The 16,369-nt window shown below is 41.8% G+C and overlaps 1 protein-coding gene across 1 annotated transcript in view; it reads right to left on the bottom strand.

Moving 5' to 3' along the window:
• The window catches only part of Ints8 (integrator complex subunit 8), a 47,376-nt gene that overhangs the window by 22,727 nt on the left and 8,280 nt on the right, over positions 1 to 16,369 (bottom strand). The window contains exons 6-14 of the mRNA XM_038347236.2: positions 15,850 to 16,032; positions 12,845 to 12,952; positions 10,381 to 10,536; positions 8,277 to 8,377; positions 7,506 to 7,647; positions 4,275 to 4,345; positions 3,130 to 3,305; positions 2,178 to 2,311; positions 173 to 283 (exon numbers count right to left, since the gene is read on the bottom strand). Of these exons, the coding sequence (XP_038203164.1) occupies positions 173 to 283; positions 2,178 to 2,311; positions 3,130 to 3,305; positions 4,275 to 4,345; positions 7,506 to 7,647; positions 8,277 to 8,377; positions 10,381 to 10,536; positions 12,845 to 12,952; positions 15,850 to 16,032 (1,182 nt within the window). The remainder of the gene's footprint in view (positions 1 to 172; positions 284 to 2,177; positions 2,312 to 3,129; positions 3,306 to 4,274; positions 4,346 to 7,505; positions 7,648 to 8,276; positions 8,378 to 10,380; positions 10,537 to 12,844; positions 12,953 to 15,849; positions 16,033 to 16,369) is intronic.

Raw genomic sequence — 16,369 nt, forward strand, 5'->3', positions numbered from 1 at the left:
CCCAGACTTCTGGAGCGTCTTCTGTCTAGGAGTGCGAGGACTACAGGCTCCTATTACCCTGTCTGACATTATGGAGTTCTGGGGATTTGAAATCCAGTTCGCACACCCATGCACCAAGCACTTTACCCTCTGAAGCAGGTCTGAACAAGTGTTCACACACATTTTCACTCACCTTGACAGTACTGCAGTGTAAACCTTTGGCCATGAGAATGTAAACCAAATCTCTTGTCAAATTGTCCTTAATTCCAAGGATAACACCACTATATACAGAAGGTACTTCCCACTAAAGAAAAAGTTTTAAAATAAATAAATAATTAAAATACATAAGCACACACACAGCGGATGGCAAATCTAGGCGAGAATCTCTCAATAATCAACTGCATTTAAAAAAATAAATATTGCACCCTTAATTTCAAGAGGAAAAAGCAGGTGGATCTCTGAGTTGAAGGGGAGTCTGGTATACATGGTTAGTTCCAGAACACCCAAGGCTACACAGAGAAACAATCTTGAAAATCAGAAACAACAATGTAGTGATATTTTCTGTGTTTTAACAAATCAAGCTTGCCTGAAGATCAAAGTGCAGAGCTAAGCCACTAGAGGCCAGGAAGTGCTGGCACACATCTTTAATCCCAGGATTTGGGAGCCAGGCAGTGGTGGCGCTCGCCAATAATCCCAGCACTAGGGAGGTGGAGACAGGAATACAAGGCGGGAGGAGACAGGAACTCATTGCAATAAGTTTGGTGGAGAGAGGCGGTTGCAGTGTGAGGTTTGTTGGAGACAGCTGCAGGCTGAGGACTGATTGCCTTTCCTAAACGGAGTCACCAGGGTGTGAAGCTAGAAGCACAGTGAACAGCTGCAGAGCCGGTCTGGCTGTGAAAGGCTAGCCTCACAAGCAAACCGTATCACCTGAGCTTTCTCCTGCAGGTACTGCCTTTTGCCCTAGAAACTAGAGCCCACTGAAAAAGTATTTTATGTATTTTTTTTATTTTTACTACATTTTGAGACCTGTCTCAGTCTGTAACATAAGTTGGCCCCAAACTCTGGATGTTCCTACCCAATCTTCTTTTGTGCTGGGATTAAAGGTATGCACCTGTTTCCAGCTTGAAATGCTAACTTAAGTTATTTTCATGCAGGAAAGCTTTAAAGAAAAAAAAAAGTCTTATAAAGAACTTAAGTTCCAAAGTGGAAGCTGTAGCTGTCAAGATGATATTAAAAAGTAAAACCACCAGGGTGTTTTTATTTTTTTCAAAGCAAAGTTGTCTTAAAAAAAAAAAAAATAGGTGGGTATTTTTGTGGCCCTGGCTGTCCTGAAACTCACTCTACAGACCAGACTGGCCCGGAATTCAGAGATCCACCTGCTTCTGCCGTAGCGTGCAGGGAATAAAGGTATACAGCCCTACACCTGGCAGGAAATAAAAATACTCAACAAGAGATCGAATGAGTAAAAATCCTAGCATGGCTAGGGAGGAACTAACGGAGCCCTCCCACCCAGAGCTGAGAACTATTGGTGGTTACAAGCTGCTGCTAGAGCAGGGAACTTTCTTCAGGCCCACCCTCCAGTACACTGCCCCAAACCCAGTACATAGGGCGGTATGAGCTGGATTCAAGAAGCTATAAAAAGAAGAAAAAGCCCAGTAATGCTTGGCGCAGGCCTCTAATCCCAGCACTTGGGAGGCATTCTATACATGCATGAAATTCTCAAAGAATAAAAAAAATACCATAAATAAATAAATAAATAAAATGCAAGGGTTAGAGCTATACCTCAGTGGCCCAGTACTTCCCAAGAGTGAGTGAAGACTTGGGTTCAGTTCTCAGAACCGAAACAGACAACAAAGCTTTGACCCTTTTGAAGGTCCTAGACATAACACATTTTACCTACACTTACAGTTGTGTTTAAAATGCATGGAGGAGCTTAGACAACAAGTGGAATAAAACCCACTGCTCACGTTACTGGACTTTTGTGTGTGTTTTCCCTTTTTTCTCTCTAGGTCCAATTATGGTCATATGAAAGTCTATTAAATGGGTCCTTATTTATTTTAAATAAAAAAAAGTCAGAGAATAGCATTCCTCCTAGAATGCAGAATAAAACAACGAAATTCATACCTATTCTTTTTTTTATTATTAAAAATTTCCGCCTCCTCCCCACTCATACCTGTTCTTAACAGAGAGTTTCTTACCTTATTGGACACAGTCCAAAATTGTCGCTCTGAAGTCATACCATGTAACTCAATTAAGATCTGTCTAATCCTCCAGGGATCTACTGACAATATCAGCTGATGTTCCAACTGGCCAATGTTGACACTTGCTGAAGCTAAGGAAGAGAGCTCCATTTTAGCAGTGAGTAAACTCGAAGTTAAATGTAAAATTTTAAGTGTGATACAACTGACAGAGAAGCCGTATGTGAAATATCTTAACAGTAGAAACCATTTTGAAAATGGAGTTATTTTATATAACTCAAATTTTGTATAACTTTATTCCCACACAGAAAACCTACCACAACTTGTATGCGCTTAGTAATGCAAATGTATCTTTAGAAATATAAAGCAAAGGGGCTGGAGATAAGGCTCAGCGGCTAAGAGCACTGGCTGCTCTTTCCAAGGTCCTGAGTTCAATTCCCAGCAACCATATGGTGGCTCACAACCATCTGTAATGAGGTCTGGTGCCCTCTTCTGGTCTGTAGGCACATATGCAGACAGAACACTGTATACACGATAAAATAAACAAATAAATGAGAGAAAAGTAAAATAAGATAAAAATGAAATTTTCAAACCTAATGCTAAGCCAGCAGTTGACAGCATATACTGGCTGACAATCACAATTCCTTTTGGTCCCAGTTCCCTTATCAACCCTGCACCATCTGTACTTTTACCCTCAAGAGTATACTAGCAGTAGCGTCTGTTTGAGTCTATCCTCAGCTAAACCCTTTTATGAACTACACCCAAACCTCCATCAGCCTCTGGCTCAGCTGAGAACCAAAAACTGCTCACGCAGAAATCCTACCACAGCAGACAGGTTAGGTTTCTACTAATTACTCAAACAAATACCAACTGAAATACCAGAGAAGCCTTAGGAACATCTTAGTATTAACTTTAGCAGCATCAAAACGTGAACTAGTAGAATAGGTCTAACCTGGGATATCATAAAATGAAGTCACAGGCTTGATGCACAGATTTACTCGAGGGGATCTCTTCCTCATCTGATCAACAAGCAGCTTTCGCTCGTCGTCTTTCAACAACGTAATGAAAAGCTCGTGTGAAGAAATCATGAAGACGTACTGCAGATCTTCCAGCCCCAGACACACGTTCCTACAGCAGCGAGAAACAAGAGACTTTACATTTTAAAAGTGCAAACTTTGGTAGGGAAAATCATTCCTATCAACAAATTACTTTCATAGGTCACCTTAAAAATCCATCATTTCATACATGATGTGGTAAGATAGACACGCAGGGGACACCCCAATCTCAGCATCTGAGCAGCAGAGTAAAGAGAACTGGTGTTTGGGCCACCTGGAGTAGATGGTGAGCCCCAGGCTCAAACGAATAAACGCTATGAGTGAAGCCCATCAGCATGTGCAAGTCCCGGGACTGACATCCAGGGTCACACAAACACACACACACACCTTTCTCAGCACAGCACGATGGTAGCACATGACAGACACACACACCTTTCTCAGCATGGCATGATGGTAGCAGTCAGGACTCAAGGTCACAGGACTATGAGTCTCAGGATAACTGAGATATTCATAGCAAAACCCTATTTCCGACACTAAAAGCTGAGGTAAGGGAGTGAGAGGAGCAGGGTCAGCATAGCTCAAAGGGTTAAAGCAACTGCAGCTAAGCCAAGGTTAATTCCCAGACCACACACAGTACAAGAAAAGAACAGAGTCCTTTAGCCTGTCCACTGACATCCAGATACACACCCCGGCACGCGCTCACAGACACACATACACACATACATATATACATACATACACATGCACACATGTAAAATTTATGAACTAAAATGTCTTTTAAAAAAAAGACACTTTTGGGTTGGAGAGATGGCTCAGAGGTTAAGAGCTATTGCCTGCTCTTCCAAAGGTCCTGAGTTCAATTCCCAGCAACCACATGGTGGCTCACAACCATCTGTAATCGGGTCTGGTGCCCTCTTCTGGCCTGCAGGCATACACACAGAGTATTGTATACATAATAAATAAATATTTTTTTTAAAAAAAAGACACTTTCCTCATGAAACTAAGTTTCAAGTTTTAAAAAAAGAAAAAGAAAGGTACTTACTTAAGAAAAGCAGCCATGTTTCCCTTCAAAGAATCTGAAGCTTTTTCTACATTTATTGATCTTGAACATACCTAGAGAATTGAGTAATTTTCATTTGAGTTATTTAAGAACAAACAACTGAAGTTTTAGTTTTCTCTTAACGTGTAGGATGTTTAGCTTGGACGGCTCTCTGTGAACATGTACAGGTCTGGCGCCCGCAGAGGCCAGAGCTGGTTCTGGGTGGACCCCTGGAGTTGCAGGGACAGCTCTGAGCAGCCATGTAGGTGCTAGGAGCTCTCTGCAAGAGCAGCCAGTATGTGAACCACTGACTGTCTCTCCAGTGCTCTGAACAACTGAACTTCTATGTTTCAATCACTGTGGTGGTTTTTAAAAAAATGGCCCACAAAGGGAGTGGCAGTATTAGAAGGTTTGGCTTTGTTGGAGTGGGTGTGGTCTTGCTGGCAGATGGATATCATGTGGAGGCGGGCTTTGAGGTCTCATATAGGCTCAAGCCACATCCAGTGAGACAGACTCTCAGTCTCCAGCACCAGCACCATGTCGGGCTGCACTCCACCATGATGATAATGGACTGAACCTCCGAACTGTAAGTCACCCTAATTAAACGTTCTTCCACTATAAGAGCTGCCATGGTCATGGTGTCTCTTTACAGCAATAAAAACCCTACCAAACACAATCACTAATCACTGATTTGGTTAAGTAATTTAAGACAAAAGTCAAGATAAGAATCCATTAAAAAGAGATGGATCATTTTCATAAGTTCAGGCATATGTAATTAAGAATAACTTGGCACATTAAGTTATTATTATAGGAGACTGGATCTGTCTTGTACTACTAGGTTTCAAAAATTCTAATACGTAAAAGGGGAAAATACCGACAAGCACCCTCAAAAAAGGTAGGAGTCCAAGTACCTATGACAGCAGAGTTAGACTGAGAAATTTAAATAAAGTTACAATGCTCTTTTAGTTGTTTTTTAATTTTTAATTGTAAAATGTGCCCATTTTTGTTTTCTTTCTTCATTCTCTCTTTTTTCTTTTTGAAACAGGATCCCATATATTCCAGGTGGTCTCCAATCTGTCTTGTAGTTGACAATGACCTTGAACTTCTCCAGCAGTGATCTCAGTAGTAGAATTAGACTTGTGTTAGCACAGCCAGTTTTATATGGTGATGGGGATGAACCGAGACCATGCTAAGCAAAAATTCTTCTACCAATGGCGCAACACCTCCAGTCCAGTAAAGAAAACTTTCAAGAGATTAGCAAAAATGTTGGATATAAAAATGTAGAAAGTTCATTATGCCTGTAATCAATGCATCAAATCCATACTAAAACACATTTAAAGTCAGGCAAGGTAGCACATGCCTGTAATCCCAGCACTTGGAAGGTCAAGGCAGGAAGATATCAGGTTTGATGCCAGCCCAGGCTAGGTGAACAGTCAGCCTTTATCATAAAACAAAACAATGAAAACATGAAAGCTGAGAAACTGCTCAACAGTTACACTGAAAATCCTAAGGACCAGGACTCAGCCCTCACACAAGGTCAGTGAACTCAGCTCCAAGGGATCAGAGACAGGAGAACCCCTGGCCCCTACTGGATGCGGCAAGTGGAGAATACACAAGCTGAAGGATCAGCAATGAGACCCTGACTCAAAAGTTTAGGTGAAGAGTGACAGAAGAGAACAAACACTTAACACCCTCTTCTGACCTCTGTGCATACCTTTGTGCATATGCTCATACAGACACCTAAATAAATAAAAGCAAGTCTTTAGGTCTAGCAAGATGGCAAATCAGGTAAGGAAGCTTGACAAAGCATGATATCTGAGTTCCAACCAACAACTTGTCTTCTGACCTTTATTTTTGTGCAATTGCATGTGCACACACCAACACATACAATATACAAAAATGTAAATAAATATGATAAAACATTTTTAAAAATAAATATTTTAAATTAATAATTAGGGGCTGAAGTTGCACAGTGGCATGTGCCTTTAATTTCAGCCCTTTGGGAGGCAGATCTCTGGAGAGTCCAGGGCAGGCAGGACTATGAAGAGACCCTGCCTCAAAAACTAACCAACAACAACAAAAACTTTGGGAACTGGAGAGGCAGTGCAGCAGCTAAGAACACTTGCTGCTACTGTAGAAAACCTAGGTTCACTCTCCAACACCACAACAGACAGCTCACAGCTGCTCGTAAGAGCTCCAGTTCCAGGGGGTCTGATGCTCCAAGGGATTTACAGGCCTCTGCAGACACATACGCACACATGGTGCACATAAAATCAGGCAGACACACACAGAAAATAAACAAATATTAGACCAAGTGTGCTCTCATCACTTTGGTGACAGAGACAAATGGTACTCTGTAAGTTTGAGGACAGCCTGGTGTATATAGCAGGACTATGTCTTCATAAATAAGTTTATTGTCTCAATAAATAAACAAATTATTCTCCTAAAAAAAAAAAGGCAGAACCTTAAGGTGAGGTCGGTTCTAACTACAGCAGAGGAGAAAAGTCATTAAAAGACCAAGAAGGACCAAGTATAAAGAACAAGGTGAGCTGGGCAGTGGTGGCGCACACCTTTAATCCCAGCACTCAGGAGGCAGAGGCAGGCGGATATCTGAGTTCGAGGCCAGCCTGGTCTACAAGAGCTAGTTCCAGGACAGGCTCTAGAAACTACAGGGAAACCCTGTCTCAAAAAACCAAAAACAAAAAACAAAAAACAAAAAACAACAAAAAAAAAAAAAAACAGGGGAAAAGGAGGAAGAGTCTGAAGATGAAGCAAAGTGTGATGGCACCTGCCTACTTCACCACTGGAACGGAGGGCATAAGAACAGAATCTGAGGCCTGAGCTACACAGCAAGGTCCAGTCTTTAAAAAAAGTCGAGCAGGACTGGGAAGGAGAAGGGAGAGAAGGATGGAGGAAGAGTAAGAGATATAAGAGAGGAGGAAAAAGAGGAGAGGGAGGAGAAGGTAGAGAAAGAGGAGACAGGAAGAGGAAAAGAAGGGGAAGAGGAGAAGGAAAAGAGGGATAGGAGGACAGAGAGGAGGGAAAGAGGAGGAAAGAGAGAGGAAGAAGGACATGGGGGAGGAGGAAGGGATGAGGTGAGGCAGTGGCTGCTCAGTCTGTTACTACTGTCAACTGTACACCACAGAGAAGAGAGGCAGGAGGCAGAGCAGAGTGCACTGGACACCCCTGGTAAACATAGAGCAATGGTCTATTACCGCAGGGGAAATGCCTTACCTCAAGGAGAAACTCTATTTTTTCTTTGTTTGGTCTAAGAAACAGTTGGTTGAACTGGACACTGACTGTTCTGCCTTCCAGAATATCACGTACTGTGTTGCAGACGCACACTTTAAAACAGATCTCATCTAGAGCTTCATTTCTACAGAACACAAAAGCAGAAACATCAATGTTCTTCTTATTATAAAATGGGAACAGTACCACAAAACAAAATTTAAAAGGATGGAACCATTTCTTCTTGAGAAGTAACATTTTAGGATCTCCAAGCATGCTACTAAATATCATATGCCAACTCAAAAAAAGACAGAAAGGTAGCTGACTTGTAAAGACTGAGCAGAAGAACAGAACTGTGCGCCAAATAACTTTCTCACCGCAAGCACTTTTAGAAGAAACTAGGAGAAACAACTAGATGTTTCCACTAGGGCTAAAGGGCTGGCTCAGTGATTAAGAGAAGTGGCTGCTCTTCCCGAAGACAAGGATTCAATGTCACCTTACGACTGTCTGAACTCTAGGGGCAGGTCATTCAACACTCTCTTCCAGACTCTGAGGCACAAAGCATACGCAAGGTGCACAGACATTGAAGCAAGGAAAACACCCATCCATATACATAAAACAAGTAATTAAAAAAAAGTCTCCACAACCACATTAGTGTCCCTTGTAGCAGAAGTGAAAATAACGTCAATGAGAGACAGGTAATTTTCAAGTGGGATTTAATAACTCACAAAGTACTTCTTCTGTTACTCAAAGATCAGAACTAATTTTTTAGCTTACCCTTGTTGAGCTTTCTGAAAGAGCTCCCTCAATACTGACTGCCGGAACTGAACAGGTAAAGTGAAGGTTAGATTATCTTCAATGAAAATCTGCACTACCTCCTAGAACAAAAACAGAAAATTGCATCCAAGTAAAAAATCAAGTAAAAAAAAAAAATGATCTCTACATTTTTCTCTGTTCCCCTCCCTGCCTCTCTCCTCCCCTTCAACCCTCTCCCAAGGTCCCCATGCTCCCAATTTATTCAGGAGATCTTGTCTTTTTCTACTTCTCATGTAGATTAGATCCATGTAAGTCTCTTTTTCTATGGCGTAGGGATGTAGCTCAGTTGTCAGAATGCTTGCTTGCCTAGCCCTGGACTCAATATCCAGCATTACATAAAACTGAGGATGGTGGCACATGCCTGTAATCTCAGCACAGCGGAGCAGAGGCAGGAGGACCAGAAGTTCAATTTCATCCTAAGCTATACATTGAGTTAAAGAAAACATAAAAATACTGAAGTATTTTCTTCCAAAATTTCTAAAATTAGATTAAGAACAGAAGTAGTTTCCCTTTTCAAAGTTAAAGACCATGAACCACAGTGAGAAGCAGGAGAGAAACAAATTAATGACGTCTTTGCATCTAACTAGAAACAAAACAAAAAAACCACATGACACCTGAGCCACGAACGCTATCAATCACCTCTAATTGACCACTTGGAAGGCTGAGGCAGAAAGAAGTGAAGGTAGGCTGAACTGCACAAGCAAAAGTTCATCTCGATAAATAAGAAGAGCCAACAAAAAACCTAAATACAACATCTGAAAGGCACGAAACCTCTATCTATGCAACTGTGATGCATCACAGAGCTGCAACACCATCGCCCTTGCCCTTCCTATCTAAGTAGCATGCTTGTCTAAGAGGAAGATTCTGATGGTCTTATTTGCATAGACCTTATATCACATGAAGGGGATGGTGAGATAGGCTTTTTAATATGTAGTCCTGGCTGTCCTGAACTATGTACAGCAGATTGGGCTTGAACTCAGAAATCCACCTGCCTGTGCCTTCCAAGAGCTAAAATTAAAGATACATGCCACCACACCCAGCTGATACCCCCGCCCTCAGACAGGGTTTCTCTGTAGCCTTGGAGCCTGTTCTGGAACTAGCTCTTGTAGACCACGGCTGGTCTCGGACTCACAGAGATCCTCCTGCCTCTGTCTCCCAAGTGCTGCCACCACCACTTTGTTTCTTTTTATTAATAAAAAATTTAAGGGTCTTCTTATAATCCATATTTTACTCTAGAGCAGTGGTTCTCAATCTTCCTAATGCTGTGACCCTTTAAAACAGTTCCTCACAGTGTTACAACCCCCAACCACAAAATTATTTTCATGGCTACTTCGTAAGCATAATTTTGCTGCTGTTATAGATCCTGATGTAGACATCTGTTATGCAGGATCTCTGACGTGTGACTCCTGTGAAGGGGGTCAATCCCCAGATGAGTGGAGAACCACAGGTTAGAACCACCGCTTTAACGGATCCTGACCTATACAGGCCATTAACAAGCACAGGATAGACAGATGAGGTGGCATATGCCTTTAATCCCAACAGACACAGGCTCTTTGAGTCCGAGACCAGCCTGGTCTACATATGAAGTTCCAGGACAGCCAGGGCAGCAAAACAAGGAGACCCTGACTCAAATCAAACAAAGAAGAAATCAAAGGACAAGCGTCCAGACAGGACACTAACTATAATCTCAGACATTAACAGGCTCGCTGACAGGGAGTTCGTTAGAGAACATCCCACCTGACCAAACCACTCCGCTCTTCTTCCCGTCTAGGGCTGAGGTGGCAGAGGAGCTGTGCTGAGACACAACTAAGACCTCGGATTCCTTAAGAACAAAGCTCCCTCACTCCCTGTCATTTCAAAGCTTGGCCTTCTGGTTTTGACAGTTCTCACAGTTTCCTAGAGGAGGGATTAAGACAGGCAAGCTTTTCTGTCCGTAGCAGTGAACACACGTATGACTGACTAATTATAGCGCCCCACCCAAGTCTCATGGCAATCTTAAAAAGGGAAAGTCGGGCGGGGTGGCAGCAGGATTTGAACTACACCGCTGTGACCCCATTCATCTTACCTGATAGCTGCCCGACCGTAAGCAAATGTGGACTTGACTATATGGAGTCAACTGCTGAGAGTTATTACCAGAGGAAGCTACAAGAACATCACACGCTTGACAATAGCCGGCTAAGCGCTTCTCATCTATGGTACAATGAAGAGATAATGAACCTATCTGTAAAGTAAGAGTTATATGTCATTACCCGTTAATGAAATATACATAACAGACTAGTACTCCGTAGTGCATCTTAACAGTACAAGAACACGATAATGAAAATTTCAAAACTGAAGGAACTACAAATATTGACAAGGTTAAATGTTTTCAGCCAAACAATGTCCAATGATCAGGTGCAGTTTGTGATCTGCTTTTGCTTGTCCCTTGAGCTAAAAACAACTTTCTAGTGTTGAAAAAAACCAAACACCCAAGACAGACTGATGTGATCCACAATACCTAAGCTATTCGTAGCCTGGACCTTTGCTTTTCTAGTTTATTTATCATCACTCAGGAGTGTGACAAATGAGGCACCGGTGGGGACCACTCTCCCAGCCCACATCAGAAATCCACACATCAGGCAGACTTAAAAGATAGTAAAAAGAACAATAGTCTCTCAAAAAATATTAGAAATGTTACTATCAGAAACATTTCTAAAGACATTTTTAAATGAATTTTAAGTAATTATAGCTAAAATTGAACAAAATTAGCAATTTCTACTTGCTCTAGATAGAGTAAGCCTAGGGCTAGAGATACAGCTCCACAGCAGAGCACCTGCCTACCAAACTCAAACCATGGGCTCTACAAAAAAAAAACCTTTTTTGTGGTTTTTCGAAAGAGGGTTTCTCTGTGTATCTCGGGCTGTCCTGGAACTCACTCTGTAGACCAGGCTGGCCTCAAACTCACAGATATCCGCCTGCCTCGGCCTCCCGAGTGCTGGGATTAAAGGCGTGCGCCACCACCTGGCTCTGATTAATTTTTCTAACAAGGAAAGGAAATTAAATTGATTTTTCCAGCCAAGTGGTGGTGGCACACACCTTTAATCCCAGCACTTGGGAGGCAATGGCAGGCTGGTCTCTGAGTTTGAAGCTAGTCTAGTCTACAGAATTCCAGGAGAGCCAGGGCTACAAAAAAAAACCCTGTCTTAAAAATAAAATAAAGGGGCTGGAGAGATGGCTCAGGGGTTAAGAGCATTGCCTGCTCTTCCAAAGGTCCTGAGTTAAATTCCCAGCAACCACATGGTGGCTCACAACTATCTATAATGAGGTCTGGTGCCGTCTTCTGGCTTTCAGGCGTACACACAGACAGAATATTGTATACATAATAAATAAATATAAAAAAATAAAAATAATAAAATGAAATAAATCCAGGTTCTTAAAAATAGTCATAAATTTAGGTATTCAGCCATCTGGGGCTGGAGAGATGGCTTAGTACGTAAGAGCACACCCTGAGGATCTGCGTTTGGTTCCCAGCGCCCATGATGGGTGGCTCACAACCACCTATAGCTTCAGGGGCCCAAGCACGATCTGCTGGCCTCCAGGTGAACCAGCACTCATGTGCACATACCCACCCATACACAGAAACACACTGAGCAATTATCTGAAAAAATAAATCATTCCTCTTAGAATGTAATTCTCTGAATTATAAAAAGCAGCTTGTTCTAAAGATGAGGCTGGCTCTGCCTCCTGAGGGATGGGACTAAAGGTGTGAACATCACACCTGGCTAGTTCTACCTTTTTTTATTGCTTTCATTGCACTATACATTTGCGCTCTACTTCTTGACACTGAACACAAGAGGAAGAGCTGCTTCACGTCCCTATTGCCTTGACTTCCTGGCATAATGAGCCTCAAACTCAAAATCAACTTTGTTCTCTTAAGTTGCTTTTGGATATTCTATCACAACAACAGGAAAAGACACAAAGATAATAAGGAAATAATACACATTTTTAAAAGTTAGTTTATATTATTTCTTTTTAACTTTCCAAATTTTCTACACTAGGTACACTGGTTTGTTGCTGCTGGGACTAAACCAAAGGACTTGTGCATGCTAAAAACACATTCTACCCTGAAGCCATACCCCAACACTGCTATTACCAATCTATTAATCCCAGCACTTGGACCAGCCTTGTCTACATTCTGAGTTCCAGGCCAACCAGAGCCATATAGTCAAACGTCTTAAAAACCAAGTTACTCTCTAGCACCAAATGCAGCTTTTGTTTAGAGAAAGTTAAGTCAAAAACCATATAGGGGGCTGGAGAGATGGCTCAGTGGTTAAGAGCATTGCCTGCACTTCCAAAGGTCCTGAGTTCAATTCCCAGCAACCACATGGTGGCTCACAACCATCTGTAATGAGGTCTAGTGTCCTCTTCTGGCCTTCTGGCATACACACAGACAGAACATTGTATACATAATTAATAAATAACCAAACAAACAAACAAACCATATAGGCTTAAGGGACCAAATACCATGCATCATTTATGGCTGTACTCACCTCTGCAATTAGTTCTTTAGTTCTAAAGAATTTCTCTCTGGCATTTTCATAGACAGCTGAATTTGTAGAGCCTTGCTGGAAGTAGGCTGCACCTAAATCATAACACACCTGAAATGATAACAAAACAATTTGCTTAAAATATTGACAAGCCAAGCAAAGGTGGCACACACCTTTAATCCCAGCACTCAGGAGACAAAGGCAGGCGGGTCTCTGTGATCTCCAGGTCAGCCTGGTCTACTTAATAAGCTCCAGGACAGGGGCTGGAGAGATGGCTCAGAGGTTAAGAGCACTGACTGCTCTTCCAGAGGTCCTGAGTAAAATTCCCAGCAACCACATGGTGGCTCACAACCATCTATAATGGGATCTGGTGCCCTCTTCTGGCTTGTAGGCACACATGGAAGGAATGTTGTATACATAATAAATAAATAAATAAATCTTTAAAAAAAAATAAGCTCCAGGACAGCCAGAGCTACACAGAGAAACCCTGTCTCCAAAAACAAGTAAAAAAAGTTGATAAAAATCAAATTTATTTATCCATTTATCTTGTTTGTTTTGAGACAGTGTTTCTCTGTGTAGCCCTGGCTGTCCTGGAACTCACGGAGATCCACCTGCCTCTGCCTCCTGAGTGTGGGATTAAAGGCCTCAACCACTAGGCCTATCTCAAATTGATGTATAATGGCAGGAAAACAGAAAAAAAGACAAGTAAAACCCATAATCAGAAGAAATATTAATAGACAATAACTTTGATTTAAGCCAAAAACTAAACTAAAGGGTTCCTTATAACTTACAAAATTATTTGGAAGGTCAAAGAATTGAGTCAGAAAAACAAGAGAAGGAAAGGGGACAAAAGCCAAATCAAAACTTCTGCAGGGGCAATACCACATTAGATGCCAAAATACACTAGTGACCCACAGGTACCAGCACTCCGCACACTGCCCCGACACTGCAGCTATTGTCACAGCCGCTGCCTGCCAACTTCTTTACGACACCCACTCCTTCAACTTATAAGCTCCTGACTCAGTCTACAATAAGTGTATCATACATCTGTACAACATTCCTGCCAGACAAGCTAAAAAGGCAATACCTAAAAAGTGTTCAGCTGCACAGAGGTGGGACCAGTCCACCAAAGGGACGAGGACAAGTGTCTACCCTGACAGACTAAATGGAGACAGAAATGACTGTGGTGTTATAAGGATTTCTTGGCTGTATTTCTAACTGCAGAATGTACACATTTTCTAAGAACACCTCTCCCACCTACAGTGTCTCCTTTCCCTCCCTCCGAGGCAGGTTCTCAAACTCAGTAAGCAGTTTAAGATGGCCTTGAAGCTGACACTTCGCTTCCACACGCGTGAGCTGGGATGAGAAGCCATTCCACCTTCACATCTAGGACTCTGCTCGCTAAACAGGCACTCTACCAACCCAACTGAATCACCAGCTGCCAAGAACCTTGTCTTAGACTGATGGCCTTGCTCGCTACTGATTTCAAGTCTGACTTAATCCAGGAAGCTCCTCAGAACTCCAGTGGGCAGAGGGGTGACATGAGAAAGCAGAGAGCACCAACCCAGAGCTGAGGTTTAACTGTCACTGACGTCTTATTGAAGCGCCCTCTCATAAATTCTCATCCTATCTTCAACAGATGATTGCCTTCAGCTATTCCCAATCCCAAAAGGACACCCTTTACAACAGTCTTCTTTCTACCTCTTCTCAGAATAGGAACTAGGGAAAAGATGCCAGTGTTTGTACAAATGCAGTAGCCTTGAAAATTATGATCTAGACAGACATGGGGGTGCAGACCTTTAATCCCAGCACTCAAAAGGCAGAGGCTGGCGGATCTCTGTGAGTTTGAGGCCAGTCTAGTCTACGCAATAAGTTCCAGACCAGCCAGGGCTATATAGATCATGTCTTTTTTTTTTTTTTTTTTTTTTTTTGGTTTTTCGAGACAGGGTTTCTCTGTAGCTTTGAAGCCTGTCCTGGAACTAGCTCTTGTAGACCAGGCTGGCCTCGAACTCACAGAGATCCGCCTGCCTCTGCCTCCCGAGTGCTGGGATTAAAGGCGTGCGCCACCGCCGCCCGGCTATAGATCATGTCTTAAAAACAAAAATAATACATTAATGGATTCTGGCCCTAAAAAGGTAATCAATGAATGCTTTAAAATTTCTATTGTCCTGGCTCTCCTTGCAACAGTTTTTTTTTTTTTTTTTTTTTTTTTTTGAGACAGGGTTTCTCTATAGCCTTGGCTGTCTGGGAACTCACTCTGAAGACCAGGGTAGCCTCAATCTCTGCTTCTGCCTCCTGGGTGCTGGAAATGACAGGTGTGTCTACCATGCCTGACTAAAACTGAAAACTGCCAAAGGATGTATAGGGGCCCAAAGTCAGAGAAACAGACGAGGTCCTTACAGAGTCAATTATCTGGCCTGGAGGCCTTCATTTTCAGCCTGACACAACATTAGTTTTTGTTGTCTTCTGGGGAATTTAACTACATTCCTAAAGGAAAGTACTGCAAAACAATTCAGAAACTGCTTCGAAAATAATAGGCTCCATAAAATTTTCCTTTCGTTTCCTTTAGAAAAATCTCAAGTATAGGCCTATAAAACTTCTAAGATAACAGTCAGCGGAGGCGCACGCTTTTAATCCCAGCAGCCACGAGGCAGAGGCAGGCCGACTCTGTGAGTTCCAAGACAACTAGGAATGTTACACAGAGAAACCCTATCTTAGGGGGGAAAAAACTTCTAAGATATAACTGCCAATAAAAATCTAATAGATTATATATGGTGGTGCATTGCCAATAACCCCAGCACTTAAGAGGCTAATGCAAGAGGGTCATAAATTCAAGGCAAGTCCTGATCTAAAGGAAAGCAAGTTCCAGACCAACCTTTCTATTAATGAACTCATTTATTTAAAAAAGAAAAAAGTACTCATATCAAAATCACAGAAATACATCTAACAAAAATATCAAGGTCTTACATGCAATTTCCAATATACTGGCTAAGTAAAGAAAGAAATACCTGGCATTGCATCTCCTCAGTTCTGATTTTCAACCCAGCTGTAGAACTCTCTGCTTCTCCATTCACCATGCCTGGTTCCATTGCCAGTAAGTCTAGAGTTCTCATAGTGTGAACACACAGATCCTTGTTTAATTTCAGGGCTGCTTCCAGGACCAAAATAGAATCAGCAGCTTGTTCTTTTAGCTACAAAATTCAATACACAAATGAAACTGTAACAACAGTAACTGATTATAATAACCAAAACATTTTTACAGAATATTTAGTAGCTTCATGTACTAAAACAGGAGATATTTCAACAGGTACAATTATTTGCTAAAGTAATAATCTTAAATATTAAAAATACAGTACGTTCTGTTGTAAATTAGAAACAAAATACAGGAAAGATCTGCACTATTTGATTCTAATTTACACTTTACTATGCAAAGTTGTATTGCTAGGCACTACACAGCAACTATACGACACAGGCTTTTTGCTTCTCTATTCAAAATATTACAAACCCTACTGTGTATTTGTTTCACAT

This window comes from Arvicola amphibius, chromosome 11 (genome assembly GCF_903992535.2).
Source record: "Arvicola amphibius chromosome 11, mArvAmp1.2, whole genome shotgun sequence".
Taxonomy (NCBI): domain Eukaryota; kingdom Metazoa; phylum Chordata; class Mammalia; order Rodentia; family Cricetidae; genus Arvicola; species Arvicola amphibius.